Raw genomic sequence first — 16236 nt, 5'->3', positions numbered from 1 at the left:
GGTTATATATGCCAGTATGGTATTGAGAGGTCACATCGCAAGTACGTGGGCCTATAATAGGAGCTATATAAGCATGTGACGAATTGCAAATGAGGCTTTTTCCTTTGTGGAATATTTGGTGATTACATTTATTTAACATCCACTGCTTGTCCGATCATTCCAAAAACATAGAACAACAAACATTAATGATTATTTCAAATTAAAAAAACCATTTCTACTTTTACAAATATTGTAATAGAGCTAGATATATTTGCTATGTGCACCAAAGAGTGACAGTGTTGCAGCAGTCAGTCTGGTTGGTTGACCATATACTGAGACAATAAACAGTCCTTTGATTACTGGTTGGGTGGTTGCGATTGTCCCTGTGTCACAGCGATGTCTTTTAGCCATTTGAACTCAGTAGCATATGCAGCAAAATACTGATTAGCCATTCGTCTGGTTATGGACATTGCGTCTGGTTATGGACATTGCGCAAGCTAGTCTCGGTATGAGCTGTAACGCGGATGGCTTGTTGTGATTGTATCTACTACATATAACCACAACATGATTTTGGTTCCTTTGTACTGCATCATAAAATTGACAAACCCGCGCTTTTGTTTTGAAAAGAATCATCAATGCCTGGAAAAAAATTAGAATTGCAAGAGATAAAACTATAATTGATGTTTTTATAAAGGCTTATCAGTTGCCTTAGGGGCCGGCCGACCGGCATTACACCTCTGCAAGAAATACTGAATTTCATTAATAGGAATGAAATTTTAAACTATATATTATTTGGAACAAAGGCTATGATAAATGTTAGCCAATGTTCTGCGAAGTTAGTCTGCAAAAAACAAGGAATTGAAATACTTTCAAGTTGGCCTGTAGCCCTTAAAATACCTATTATATGTACATTAACACTTTCACTGAACAATAAGAGGATTTTTTATCTGCGCTATCACAGATAAAAGGCTTTGTCACATTTGGAAAGGTGACGGGCAACATTAAATATGTGTCTGCGTAGATAATACAGTTAGGAAAGTTGTAAGGAAAATGTTTATATTTTTATAGTTAATGGCAAAATACTCATCTGCAATTTGAAAGCATTCATGAAATCCTACTGTAGAGACTGCGTTTTTTTAAAAAACATCAAATAGTTTGGTTTAGCATCAAACTTTGAAGTTTTCATCAGACTTCGTATGAAAATTCTTGACTGCATCTTGACCTATAGACTGTGACGATAAACCAACATTATACCTACTTACCTGATAGTATATCATTACATTGAGTCATGTTCTGTCATTGATTGATAAATGAAAATTAAATAGAATAGTTGTTTTTAATTTGATCATTTTCGGTACACTTATTGTTTGAAAAAAGGGTGTTGAGAAAGCTTTATCATCATTATATCATAGGTAAAATGACAATAGGGAAGGTTACCTTATTGATGTTCAAATCTTCATCAGTTAGTCTCGACACATGTGCCCGTGTGAACTGAGAGCACCAATGCTATTTCCTGATTTGCAAAGCATTGCGCTTGATTGGTTACTAGATATTGCCTCTGATTATAACTCATCTAAGAATAAATATTTTTAGCTGTTCTCTCAACGAATGGCTGAGCCTCGCATAAGGTTATCATTGTATCAACTGATATCAACTATTGTATCAACTGACCTATCACAATGTAATGTGATTGGTGTATTTTTGTGGATAGAATACACAAACATGTGTATTGTGTGTAAATGTTAGTATTGGGTTCAAAGATCCAGTTTCATTGAGAGGGAAGAGGAAGCTTGCTGCTTGAACAGCGCCAGTCCAATAGCTTACCTTAGTGGTGAGTAAGGCGAGTAGACTGTTTACTTAAAAGATGCCCAGAAGCTCTCTCAGTGCCTATGTTCCAACACACTAACACTGTATTTACTTATTTTATCATAACAAAGTTTGCTATAATGAAGTATGATGAGATATTTCAATTTCTCAACATCCCATTTAAATCTATAAATTTGGCAGTTGTAATAACAGACCTGCCGATGCTTGATAGAGATAATAAAAAGTAATGCATATTGCTATAAGCATCACCATTCTAGAATAAAGCTGCTTACGCAATGTTGGTGATGACAGCCATTTTAGACATAATTATATTGTTCTTAGTATTTACACTTGAAGACTAAAGACCATAGAAAATAGTCTGGAGTAAATGTAGAAACAGTTAAGGTTATGCAAGTGGAATGGTGTAACATACGAGGTCAACAACAATGATCTGCAAATGTTATTTTCTACTTCCAAGACGCTTGACAAGCAGAATTCATACTATCCAGACAAGATTTAATAACTGACAAACTATTGTGAAGTTGGGGTTTTTTGTTATCAACCAATTTGCTGCAATTTAACAACTTAAAGGCAGCATTTCTAGGCAAAATCTTAGCTTATCTTAGTAAGCATATTAACATTTGAGTATCAACTGACATCTGTAAAGAAGGCTTTATATTTAGAAAAAATTGAACTCACATAATCTAAAGGTGCTATTATGATGCCAGGTTTACGTAAGGCACAATAAGCTGAAACAGCGACTCATGAACAACTTCAGTGCAAGTATTGATAACTTACATTGTATTTGTGAAAGGCAAGGGAAATTACAAACACGATTATAAGATTGCATCATTAAAAACTGCAAAAAGGTGAAAAAAAGCAACATCAACCATACATAAAAATCTTATCACAGACAGGTTTCAGGTCTTATTAGTTCTACAAAATAAGCTATGAAACTAGAGACGTTAGAGCGCCTTCATTTCCTAGTCTACAGTCCAACAGGAAATTAAAAGTACAATACGATTGTACAACACCGTTATTCAATCAGCAATGCATCTTGTCCAGGTCATGATTTAGTGATGATTATATAATTCGCGTCACAATAGCCAATACAGTCTACCTCACACATACTCTTGCATAAGTGAGTAATTTATTCATAGAATGAGTGCAAGAGGACATGTAAATATCCTAAGTCATTCTTTAAAATTTATGTGGGAACTTGGGTATCAATGATGATGTCAATGAATGACTGAATAAACAACTGCTTCACCTACATGTTTGTCTGTATGTTTGCACACATACAATGGTGAAACAACATCATTGAGAATTGAATGACCAAGTAGATTTTAATTCCATTAGAATCCATATCATGCATATAATAAAATAATATAACACAAATCATCAATGACTAATAAAAAAAACAGGAAGAGACCAAACAACTCCATCAGTTTTCATGCATCAGTACTAATATATTATATAATATGTAATGAATGCATAAATAAAAATTCATACAAAACTAATACATGTATTAATATTAGAGCTAGTACATTGTTGCAACTGTTAGACATCAGGGTGCCATTGCCCTGGTCTGATTATTTTACAAAGCCTGGTTCACATCAACTGTCAGAGCATCAGTGTGGCATACCCAGCTCAAACTGTCATTTTTTCCATCTGACTTGCCAGCAAATGGAGCTAACTCAAAAAACTTTTGAATTTTCATAACACACGGCTAACACTGACAGGATTGTGGTAGAACGGCTGATACGAGCTGCCACATGCAATAGACTGGATCTAGTACTGTGTAACCTATATCAGTTATTGTCACACGTTTTACGGCATTTAGCGGCTCAGTATTGCTAGATGTTTGACTATAAATTCCTTTGAGATAAAATGACTGCTAGAAATAGGAGCACCTCGGATAAATAATATATGCATATTCTATGAGCAAATACAACTGTGCATAACAAGGATAAAAATATTTTGAACAAAGTGATAAAAATAAGAACTTGATTAAATCCCCTTGTATGCCTTTTCTTTTTTAAAAGCAAAACTTCGACAATTAAATCTATGACTTTGTTTATGGCTGTCGTGATTGCTAAATTAATATTTCTCTAACTATTTAGTAGCTACAAGCATTTGGTGCTCCTCAGTAATTATCACAGTGGGTATAATTGAGAAAATCCTGCGATATTCTATGTTTGCCAAATCATATTGTAGATACTCTCTAGTTATTTAGCTAAATCAGTTTGACACAGCGAGTATCCTGCAGCATCTAGGAGTTTGTCTGGGACAGTGCCTCAGACACTCATAATCCGATGTGAACCAGGCCTTGAGGTTATTAACAATGTCTGATATAGTGAGTAAGGAACTTTTATACTACCAAATCGCTTTACATAAACCAACAGATCTGGTGGAGGCAAGAACCATGTGATTATATTATAAAACTACTGAGTCAGAAAGTAGTATGGGCGGTACAACCAGAAGTGTGGCTGAATAGCTATGTTATAAACTAACCAACTTGTATAGAAACAGAGGCTTGATTAGATGTTATTAGGGTGGTGGCAAGTCCATCAACAGAACAATCAGTTATATCAGGAGAGGGGAACCTGCGGCCCTCGGGTCGCATGCGGCCCGCGAGACGTTTTAATGTGGCCCGCGTTCATAAGTTGTAAATATTTTCTTGAGATGACCTTGCCAGCATTTGGCATTCATATCAACATCGTTCTCACGCAGCCTTGTAATGGCATAATTTTCTATTTGTGACTTAACAAACGTTATAACTAACCTCGCCTTCTTTTCTCGCCTAGTTCGCGTGCTGGGCCAATGCTGTCTCATGGCTGGGCACACACGGCATGCATGCCCATACACACCTACTGACATCACAATCGCATAGGCATCAGGTTAGTACGACACAATACGCAAACTGCATTTAGTTACTGAGTAGGTCGCAATATTTTTTGAAATTGCGATAAAAGTCGGAATTTGCAAAATGGCTTCGGCTAAAAAGAGAAAGATAGTTGATGAAGGTAGAATGTTCAACAAGGATTGGGAAAACTCTTATTTCTTTGTCGAGATTAGTGAAAAGCCTGTCTGTCTTGTTTGTGGCAAACATGTAGCAGCAATGAAAAAGTCAAATCTGCAGCGCCATTTTGATTCCTTCCACGGTAATCTTAAAAAGTTGACATGGTAGGCTTGACAGGATAAGATTGACATTCTTAAGAGGGATTTGAATGCACAGAAAACTGTTTTGAGAAGGTATTGCAAGACCAATAATGATATTATTTAAACGAGTACTGAAATTAGCGACCTAATTGCGAAAAAGCTGAAACCACACATCGAAGGAGAATTCGTCAAAGAATGTATTGTTGTAGCTGCTAAGTTGATAGCACCAGAGAAAGTCGCCGTTTTTGAAAAACTAAGTCTATCGAGAAGAACAGTTTCAAGTCAGATTCAGGAAACGAGAGATGATATTGAAAAGGATCTGAAGGATAAAGCTCAAGATTTCAATTTTTTTGCATTGGCTCTCGATGACGCTACAGATATACCAAATAAAGCCCTGCGAGCGATCTTCATTCGAGGGGTAACTTCTGACTTTAAAATACAAAAAGATTTGTTGTCATTGGAATCCTTGCATGGAACTACACATGGCGAGGACTTATTTAAGAAACTTCTCTTGGCAATGGGAAAATTCAATCTTCCGTTTGAAAAATTAAGCTGGTGCTCCAGCCATGGTTGGTTCTCAAAAGGGATTAACAGCACTTCTAAAAAAAGAGCTGACTCAAAAAGAGCTGCAGATGACTTAGTTGTATGCCATTGCATCATCTACCAACAAAACTTGTGTGCAAAGTCACTTCAACTGCGTAACGTCATGTCAACAGTAGTAAAGTGCGTCAACTTTATCAAAGGCAGAGGTCTAAATAGCCACCTATTTAAAAAATTAATGGAAGACTTGAATGCGGATTTCCACAACCTTATTTACTATTGCGAAGTTCAGTGGATGAGTCGTAGTAAAATGTTAACACGATTTTATTTGTTACGAAATGAAATCGGCCAATTCATGAATATGCAAGGAAATCATGTCGTTGAACTGAGTGATAATCGGTGGTTATGTGATCTCACATTTATAGTTGATATCCGCAAAGATTTGTCAAAACTCGATATAAAGTTGCAGGGACCTATCCAGCTGTTAAACTCCATGTTTGCAGCAGTGAAATCGTTTGAAACAAAATTAGAGCTGTGAAAAGTACAACTTGAAAATAATAACACTACACACTTTTCATCCCTACAAGAACAAAAACCATCTACCCCAATGAATTATGCTCTTGAGTGTGTGAAGATTTCTGAGACATTTGGCAAAAGATTCCAGGTAATAAAAAGCAAGCAAATGGAGTTGCCACTCCTCTAAATGTAGTTGCAGCTGATGCTCCTAGTAACTTGCAACACGAAATAATTGAGCTTCAGACTAATGATACATTGAAAAGTATGTATCTTAGCACTCCACTGGTTGGGTTTTATCAACGATACTTAACTACTGATGGTTTTCCCATCTTGCGGAAACATGCTCTTAAATATGCGTCTCTCTTTGGATGCACCTAATGTTGCGAACAATTTTTTTCGAAACTGAACTTCGCAAAGAATCGGTTTTGCTCCAGAATAACGGATGAAAACCTTGGACAGCAATTACGAATTGCAGCATCTTCGACTTCAGCGGATATCGCAGGCCTCACAAAAGAGAAGAACTTTCAGCCATCTCACTGAGAGCTACAATAAAAATCACTTGTGCATTTTGAGTGTTTTTGTGTGTAATTTTAATGTCAGGTTTATGTTGCGACCCACCATTAATGTAATGCAATTCATGCGGGGCCGCCGCGGTACCAAGTAGGTTCCCCACCCCTGAGTTATATAATCACTGCTCTTACCGCTGTTATAAAAACACAAAGATAACTCAACTGACTGACAGAGAGAGGAGAAGAGGTAGAGAGAAATACGGAAGCACACAGATAAAAATTAAATTGACTCAGGCTAGAGAATTTTGTGTTGACGTTTGTTTCTTCTTTTCAACTTTGAATCTTCCTTTAACCTCCAAAGACCTCTTCTCAAACTCCTAAAGTAATAAATAGAGCTCCAGCTTAAAAGCATTTGCATGTATGTTTACAGTCTAACATCGACAAACAAAGTTAATCTAGTTTGACACTTGCTACGTATACCAAAACCACCACAAAGCGAATTTCATTATAAGACTACAGCATGTTTCATTTAATGAGCTCTACAGCTAAAAAAAGTTAACAATGATAAATACATCAGCCAATAACATATAAAATTAAAATAAATACATTATTTAAAACTATTTGAAAAACTAAATTTAATTAAACTATGCTGAAGTAAACAAAGTAATAGGCAATAAAAAAGGTTTATCCTGTCACTTCATCTAGAACAGACCCATGGGAAACGTAGCCTTGGCGATACAGAATGTCCAATATGGATGATGCGCAGGTACTGGTAGCGGTGGTAATGAAGATATAACATGGACTAAATAAATGAGCAATGTGTACATATGGATAGACATGCAAAAATGGCAAACTTTCCCCAATAACTTGGAATGTCAATGATGGAAATTACTTTGGATGATGAGACAAATATTTGATGAAATTTTACAATATATGTAAAGAAAAAATGTGTGAGCAGGTAATTGTAAATTGTTTACTGTACCATTGATAAAGCCCATATTTGACGCATGAACTAAATTTACATCATCAGCAGATTTTGAAGTGAACAAGATTAAAATGCATGAACTGCAAGCAAATATGCAGGAAGATACGGGTAACCGAAGAACGGTCTTACCAGTCCATCTAATGTGCAAACACTAACTGCACTCAAATCAAGGCAGTAGACAATATTATTCTACGTTAGTTTCACTTTCTGTTGTTATAGTAGTATTCCTACGCTGGAACCTCTAATAATATCTCACATACCACTGTTTCTGGCTTAAGCTCATGAGAGAGAAGTATCTCACATACCACTGTTTCTAGCTTAGGCTCATGAGAGAGAAGTATCTCACATACCACTGTTTCTAGCTTAGGTTCATGAAAGAGAAGTATCTCACATACCACTGTTTCTAGCTTAGGTTCATGAGAGAGAAGTATCTCACATACCACTGTTTCAAGCTTAGGCTCATGAGAGAGAAGTATCTCACATACCACTGTTTCTAGCTTAGGCTCATGAGAGAGAAGTATCTCACATACCACTGTTTCTAGCTTAGGCTCATGAGAGAGAAGTATCTCACATACCACTGTTTCTAGCTTAGGCTCATGAGAGAGAAGTATCTCACATACCACTGTTTCTAGCTTAAGCTCATGAGAGAGAAGTATCTCACATACCACTGTTTCTAGCTTAGGTTCATGAGAGAGAAGTATCTCACATACCACTGTTTCTAGCTTAAGTTCATGAGAGAGAAGTATCTCACATACCACTGTTTCTAGCTTAGGCTCATGAGAGAGAAGTATCTCACATACCACTGTTTCTAGCTTAGGTTCATGAGAGAGAAGTATCTCACATACCACTGTTTCTAGCTTAGGTTCATGAGAGAGAAGTATCTCACATACCACTGTTTCTAGCTTAGGTTCATGAGAGAGAAGTATCTCACATATCACTGTTTCTAGCTTTGGTTCATGAGAGAGAAGTATCTCACATACCACTGTTTCTAGCTTAGGTTCATGAGAGAGAAGTATCTCACATACCACTGTTTCTAGCTTAGGCTCATGAGAGAGAAGTATCTCACATACCACTGTTTCAAGCTTAGGCTCATGAGAGAGAAGTATCTCACATACCACTGTTTCTAGCTTAGGCTCATGAGAGAGAAGTATCTCACATACCGCTGTTTCTAGCTTAGGCTCATGAGAGAGAAGTATCTCACATACCACTGTTTCTAGCTTAGGCTCATGAGAGAGAAGTATCTCACATACCACTGTTTCTAGCTTAGGCTGATGAGAGAGAAGTATCTCACATACCACTGTTTCTAGCTTAGGCTCATGAGAGAGAAGTATCTCACATACCACTGTTTCTAGCTTAGGCTCATGAGAGAGAAGTATCTCACATACCACTGTTTCTAGCTTAGGCTCATGAGAGAGAAGTATCTCACATACCACTGTTTCTAGCTTAGGCTCATGAGAGAGAAGTATCTCACATACCACTGTTTCTAGCTTAGGTTCATGAGAGAGAAGTATCTCACATACCACTGTTTCTAGCTTAGGCTCATGAGAGAGAAGTATCTCACATACCACTGTTTCTAGCTTAGGTTCATGAGAGAGAAGTATCTCACATACCACTGTTACAAGCTTAGGCTCATGAGAGAGAAGTATCTCACATACCACTGTTTCTAGCTTAGGCTCATGAGAGAGAAGTATCTCACATACCACTGTTTCTAGCTTAGGCTCATGAGAGAGAAGTATCTCACATACCACTGTTTCAAGCTTAGGCTCATGAGAGAGAAGTATCTCACATACCACTGTTTTTAGCTTAGGCTCATGAGAGAGAAGTATCTCACATACCACTGTTTCTAGCTTAGGCTCATGAGAGAGAAGTATCTCACATACCACTGTTTCTAGCTTAGGCTCATGAGAGAGAAGTATCTCACATACCACTGTTTCTAGCTTAGGTTCATGAGAGAGAAGTATCTCACATACCACTGTTTCTAGCTTAGGCTCATGAGAGAGAAGTATCTCACATACCACTGTTTCTAGCTTAGGTTCATGAGAGAGAAGTATCTCACATACCACTGTTTCAAGCTTAGGCTCATGAGAGAGAAGTATCTCACATACCACTGTTTCTAGCTTAGGCTCATGAGAGAGGAGTTTCTCACATACCACTGTTTCTAGCTTAGGTTCATGAGAGAGAAGTATCTCACATACCACTGTTTCTAGCTTAGGCTCATGAGAGAGAAGTATCTCACATACCACTGTTTCTAGCTTAGGCTCATGAGAGAGAAGTATCTCACATACCACTGTTTCTAGCTTAGGCTGATGAGAGAAAAGTTTCCCACATACCACTGTTTCTAGCTTAGGTTCATGAGAGAGAAGTATCTCACATACCACTGTTTCTAGCTTAGGCTCATGAGAGAGAAGTATCTCACATACCACTGTTTCTAGCTTAGGCTCATGAGAGAGAAGTATCTCACATACCACTGTTTCTAGCTTAGGCTGATGAGAGAAAAGTTTCCCACATACCACTGTTTCTAGCTTAGGTTCATGAGAGAGAAGTATCTCACATACCACTGTTTCTAGCTTAGGCTCATGAGAGAGAAGTATCTCACATACCACTGTTTCTAGCTTAGGCTCATGAGAGAGAAGTATCTCACATACCACTGTTTCTAGCTTAGGCTCATGAGAGAGAAGTATCTCACATACCACTGTTTCTAGCTTAGGCTGATGAGAGAGAAGCCGAGAGAAGTTGGTATTGCCGGTTGCTGATTGGGAGCCAAGTGACAGTTTTCTTTGTCTAAAACCCTGATCTGGAGTTTTTGACCGCTGCAGAAAAGTTTCTGGAAGGTCCCATGGATTTTTGCGCCTCTGTAATAAATAAAACGTATGCTAGTTGTACACTAGATTCCCCTGTTGCATATTATTAAGATATATCTACATGTATATGGGTATGTAACTCTCATTTGTTAGTCTGTCATCCGTACGTCCAGGTATAGTGATAAAGTTTTAGGAAAGAAAAAACCACTTCGCCCAGGAACTGAACTTAGAAGCACTTGTTCTGCGGATTGGCGTGCTATCTATTACGCCACTTGGCATACTTGCCATACTATGTAATAATTGTGCACATACTTATTACACCTGCCAATATCTAATGGTGATTGTTTAAAATACGCGTGCTACACGCTTCAGCTAACACTCTTGAACTGATAGAAGAAAAATATGTACCCAGACTTTCCCAACACGCTATAAATATATACATACATACATGTACGTATATAAATACAAAATAAATATCGAATATAATATTATATATTGCACTTTCTTTCCTAGACTACTGAGAGAGTAACAATAGAGGTTTGTAATAGGAGGGAATTTACTTCTACTGTTTAGCGGATTCAAATTTTCTTTCTATTTGATACAGATATTTCTACATGTAGTTAGTAGAGGCCTTGCTACATGCGGTTGATACATAACTTCAAGCCAAGGAGGCAGTCTAAAAAATCTTACGTAAAATGACAGCTTCAAAAAAGTTGAGGAGCTTAATAAAGATGCAACAAACAAAAGGACAGACAAATCTCACAAATTGGCAGACAATCTCTAGAGCATTCACAGCTAGCCATGGCCGGAAATGTAAGATGCAACCAACTAGCTGCCAATATTGTCATAGACCCACCTGATCGGTCAGTAATAAAAAGTGAACTCTTTTGACACAAGCTAAATTTAGACACAAAACAGTATGACAGTGAAACAGTAGGGTCAAAGTGCTATATAGTGAAACAGTATGACAGTGGAACAGTAGGGTCAAATTGCTATATAGTGAAACAGTATGACAGTGGAACAGTAGGGTCAAAGTGCTATATAGTGAAATAGTATGACAGTGGAACAGTAGGGTCAAAGTGCTATATAGTGAAACAGTATGACAGTGAAACAGTAGGGTCAAAGTGTTATATAGTGAGAATAAGAGTTTGCAAAAACAGTAGTATAAAACGTAAAACTAAAGATACCTTCATGTATATGCATGAAAAATGTTTGCAACGATACATCGCAATCTGATGCACATCATGTACTTTTTCCATAGAGTTTTGTGATGGTATTGTGAAAAATTTCAATGACATATAAGTTCTCACTGCTAGCGCTACTACTATTCTGTATTAATGAATATAGGTGTAATCCTGAAAGATGTACCTACAGAAACAATCATGAACAAGATCAAATATCTTAACATTTGTTAATAAATTGGATATTTTAGTAATTTACTATAAAAGCCTATAAACTTCTAACCCTTTCCGGATCCAACACAACATTATGCGTGTTTTCGCCTCAGTAAATTATGATCTCACAGTCTGCCAATGCCAACAGGCACACCTGATATTCATGAGCATACATACAGCACTAGACATCACTGACTTAAATCCAATGTCACAATCCTAGGAGGAACTTGTCAGACAGGCGTAATGATGCTATTTCCAACCATACTGGTCATATAAAAGGACCACCTGCAATGCACTGTCAAATATATAAGGCAAGCCAAGGCACATATAGGATTTGTTTAGGATACTCTATCTAACTTGGTGATGAACAGAGCTAAGAGCACAAGTGCGAGCATGCTAACAGAGAATTACAACTCGACTCCTAGCGCTGTCAGTTGTCCTAAGGCAGCTCAATTCAAAGTTGTGCATTTTTTTCCTTACAAAAAAGCGAAATACGAATTTTTAAACATATTTATTCACCAAAGTGGTTTTTATTCATCTTTATAATAAAATTAATAACCAAACCGTTTCTGTGGCAAATGAAATACGAGAAAACCTTTTGATAGCCATTTGGTGATCACCTATACAATCAAAGGTCCACTAACAATCACCTCTACATATCAATTTTTCGATGAACAACATGAAATTTTAGCAAATATTTGTTCTAACATACAAAGTAATTTCCAACATACTATAGCAACATATTTCTCAAAAATTTCATTTTTGTGAGTGAAAGTAAATAAACTAGTACAATTTCACAATAAAATGTAAAATAATAAAGTGTATATATATTAGGTTAATTAAAACCATGCACAGTGTAAGTTAGAGGAAATTATGCCAGGTATTTTTATCACTCTTTTCACATGCCGAACTTAAGCTTTGCAGAGCCTGTAATTTTATTCACAGGGTGTAAGATGAATAACCAATAAAACACCTTTTTCTTGATTGATATATATTAAATTTAAACATTATCTATGGCAATACATTTATTTTTTACATGGTTTTAGATAAAGCTTTGATTCAGTTCCATATGTAGTTACTAAGTATTTATCATTGTTCATTGGGCACTAGAACGAACCAAACACAATGCAATTTAATTTTTATAATATTTCTTCGAATATGGAATGTTTTCGACATGTGAGCAATATTGGATTAGCTTTGTAAGTCGAGGTTTGACTATATGCTATATGATTAGTAACCTTATAAAGATGACTGCTTTATAGAATGCCTTTATTTCACTTAAAATATTATATCAAAAAAAGTGTTGTTTCCATTGCTTTTCCATTGCTCTTCGCTGCTTTGTTAGAGTTGCGACTTTGATAGCTACGACATGAAAATCTATACGCTAAAATGCTCACTCGATCAACTTTTTCCCACAACTCATTGTTGTTGACTTCCTCCTTGTAGCTCTGCCACTTGTCACACATGATGCTAGTAGGGATGGTGAAAATAATGGAACACACAGTTTAAAGTATTTAAAAAGAGTGTTTGTAACCAACAGATACTCACTGCATTACGACCATCATCTAGGATTCTCTCTGCTTCTTCATCTGTAACCTACAGATAATACTAGACAGATCATTCTGACTTTGGTTTTAGAAGGATGTAGATTGATTATTGCTAAACATCATTAACTAGTATGGCTTGCATTTTTTACATTGTAAACAAACGGCTCTCACTGACCCACCCTTTGAAGGGCTTTGGATAAAACCTGAAGGATGAGACATTCTCTTGACACATTTATCAGCAGAAATAGCTCTGTTGTATATTAAAGGGCGGCACTTGTCTGAACATATCAGCGCACTTGTACATGTATATCATAAAGCATGGCCGAATGCTAGAGTATTACATAAGATAAATATTTCAGCTTTCAACATGTTTAAACACGCTCCAAATCTATAGTTGATGACATTGCGTCATCTAGAGTTGATGATACTCCGCAACAGTACCTACAATTTACACTGACCACCTCAATTAGAGTTCAAATCATGTTCTATCACATGTAAACACATTATAAAGACATCTAATGACAGTACCTTCAAGTTGGCCTTCATTTCCTTAACCATGGTTGTCCAGTAGTCTGTAGATGGGCGCACTGTTGTATTGTAGTGCTTTGCTACTTTCATGTGTTTGGTCCAAAACACCTGCTCATTAGAGACACTAGCTCTGGGAGATACTTGCTTTACCTGTCGATTCAAAGCATTGTGTGTCAATCTGACAGGATATTGAAGGCTGAGTTATAATACCATTCAGCATATATTTAAAACAGTACATTGGTGTTAAACGATGAACGCAACAACTTTAGCCAATGCATTCTTAAAAAATGTGATAGCGGTCAAGTCAAAATTATCACTAGGGCAAACTTTTGTCAATAAAGTTAATTTTTTACATGTGTGGATCACTTTAAAACACAAAAATACCACATATGAGCACCCTAGGTACATAAATAGCCAAGTTATAAGGTCAATAAATTGTCAATTTTGATCTTTTACGTCCATTTTTATCTTTTAGGTCAATTTTTATATTTTTGAGTCAATTTTCCTTTTTTATGCATACTAGGAATTCAGAATTTCCCTTTACTAAAGTATTTGGGTATTTACCTTTCCAAAATGGAAATTTGGTGATTTTTCTCCTCTTGCTTTATTCATTATGTATAGGATGAGTCAACATGGCATGATGAAGTCTGCTCAAGCCACTTGTTGATATTTATAGCATGCCCAATTATATGACTAGTATGCAATCAGTTTTACACTAGAAAAGATGCCAAAAGCTAAGCAATCAGCTCATGGGAAGGTTCGTCAGATTATAAAAGTTTCCTACCGAGTTCACCAAGACATCAGGCAATGACCTGTATTGTAAAGTTTGCAGTTGTGTGGTAAAGTCTTCTAAACGATTTTGTGTGGAAAGCCATCAGAAAACTGCCAAGCACAAGAAACAAGTGGAACAGCCAAACCAGTCAACGCAAAAGTTCTTACCAGCAGCATGCAATGCATCCAATATGTAGCTACATGTATTAATGTTATGTTTTCAAACTACACTTGGACAGCTCAATTTGTTAATTAATTAGAAAATGATGTTTTTAAATTTAAAGTCAATAAAGCCAAGTTCCCAGAACAATAAGGTCAATTTTTCTGATTTTGAGGTCAATAAAAAGTTTGCCCTAATTATCATTTGACAAACAATTTCATTTTAATAAAATCAGGAGTAATTTCCTCATGAAACAAATAATATATGTTTGGAATGCTTGTGCTTAGGCAGTAGCATGGTCAAGGACAATGCAAAGTCTGTTGTTATATATTTATGTAGCCAACAATCTACTCGACCAACTAAAAGAATTAATACGAGGGTAGTGCAACATTACCAAATCATTTTGTTCATCAAAATATATCTTACCACTTAATACTTGTCATTTTTCCTTATACTAATACTTTAGATGTGTATTGCTCAAGAACTCAAGTTTGTGTGTGGCTGTTTATTAATATGAGCAATATTATATTGCTATGGCATTAATTCTAAAGTCCACAATATTTAATATTACTTGTCTTTATATTTTTATCAAATTTGTTTAAATATGACTGAAAAACACATGAAAATATTCCATTTTTAACTCCACTAAAACATGAAAACGGACAAAACTTGCAATTTTTCGCTATCAACTCGTACATAATGTATTTCTTACTTAGCAATTAAAACATATACAGAAGTCATCATTTCACCGTCCTATCAGATAAAGGGCGCACCAAGGGAGGCAAATCTACAATTGGTTTTGACCTAAATCAAACCAAACAGATGTTATTTCTGGTTTAAGCTTTGAGCATCCTTAAAGACACACTTCCTTTTAAAAGGAGAGTTCTACCATGTCTTGTAACCAAAACCACTTTAACTTTGGCTAAAAACCAGCGTAACAATATATTTATTTGTAATATTTGTTAATAATATATTTATTATATATTAACAAAACTGAACTTGTGCTATGTAAAAGGCACACTAAAAAGTATGCCGTGGCCTGTGTTATGTAGCGTAACTCTTTAGAGATACGCATCACGAAGCATAGAAAAGTACAGCCAAGTTAGCTTCTGTAATCAACTCCTAGATCTTTATGTCCACAGGGGGCTCACGCAATATTCTGCAACTATCAGGCAGTATTATGTTAAGTCCCTCCCATAGGCCCGGCTAAGCTATACACGCGTGTCCACATCAATAGAGAAATACTTTACATACAATGCAATGCATACACACCTTGAGACAGCACATGGCGGCAGCAACAATGATGCCTATGTTGAGAACGGTGAGCAGAAGACTAATGAGGCCGAGGTAGAAAGTTTCTTGGGCCATATTACAAGTAAAGTAGGGTACGTAGGTGTTGTTATAGAGAAGGTCACAAGTCATATCATCCCCAGTGATTTCCACGGCATCCTGTATGAAAGTGTGGTACCGTAACACTGCTTTACCGCTTGGATGAGAAAATGTTACAGAAAGGGGCTGTACATCGGGTTTAACACGAT

The 16236-nt window shown here is 36.5% G+C and overlaps 1 protein-coding gene across 2 annotated transcripts in view; it reads right to left on the bottom strand.

Annotated features, from left to right (window-relative positions):
- Positions 1-3112: 3112 nt before the first annotated feature.
- Positions 3113-16236, bottom strand: part of LOC137386042 (uncharacterized) — a 52018-nt gene continuing 38894 nt past the window's right edge. The window contains exons 12-16 of one of the 2 annotated variants that reach the window (XM_068072696.1): positions 15971-16147; positions 13768-13917; positions 13241-13288; positions 10188-10349; positions 3113-6889 (exon numbers count right to left, since the gene is read on the bottom strand). In XM_068072696.1, the coding sequence (XP_067928797.1) occupies positions 6803-6889; positions 10188-10349; positions 13241-13288; positions 13768-13917; positions 15971-16147 (624 nt within the window). In that variant the 3' untranslated portion in view covers positions 3113-6802. Of the gene's footprint in view, positions 6890-10187; positions 10350-13240; positions 13289-13767; positions 13918-15970; positions 16214-16236 lie in introns of both variants that reach the window. The other variant, XM_068072697.1, reaches the window with a different exon arrangement.

This window comes from Watersipora subatra, chromosome 1, assembly GCF_963576615.1.
Source record: "Watersipora subatra chromosome 1, tzWatSuba1.1, whole genome shotgun sequence".
Taxonomy (NCBI): Eukaryota; Metazoa; Bryozoa; class Gymnolaemata; order Cheilostomatida; family Watersiporidae; genus Watersipora; species Watersipora subatra.
Note: the sequence above shows the minus strand (reverse complement) of the source record. Positions and strands in the feature narration are given on the sequence as shown.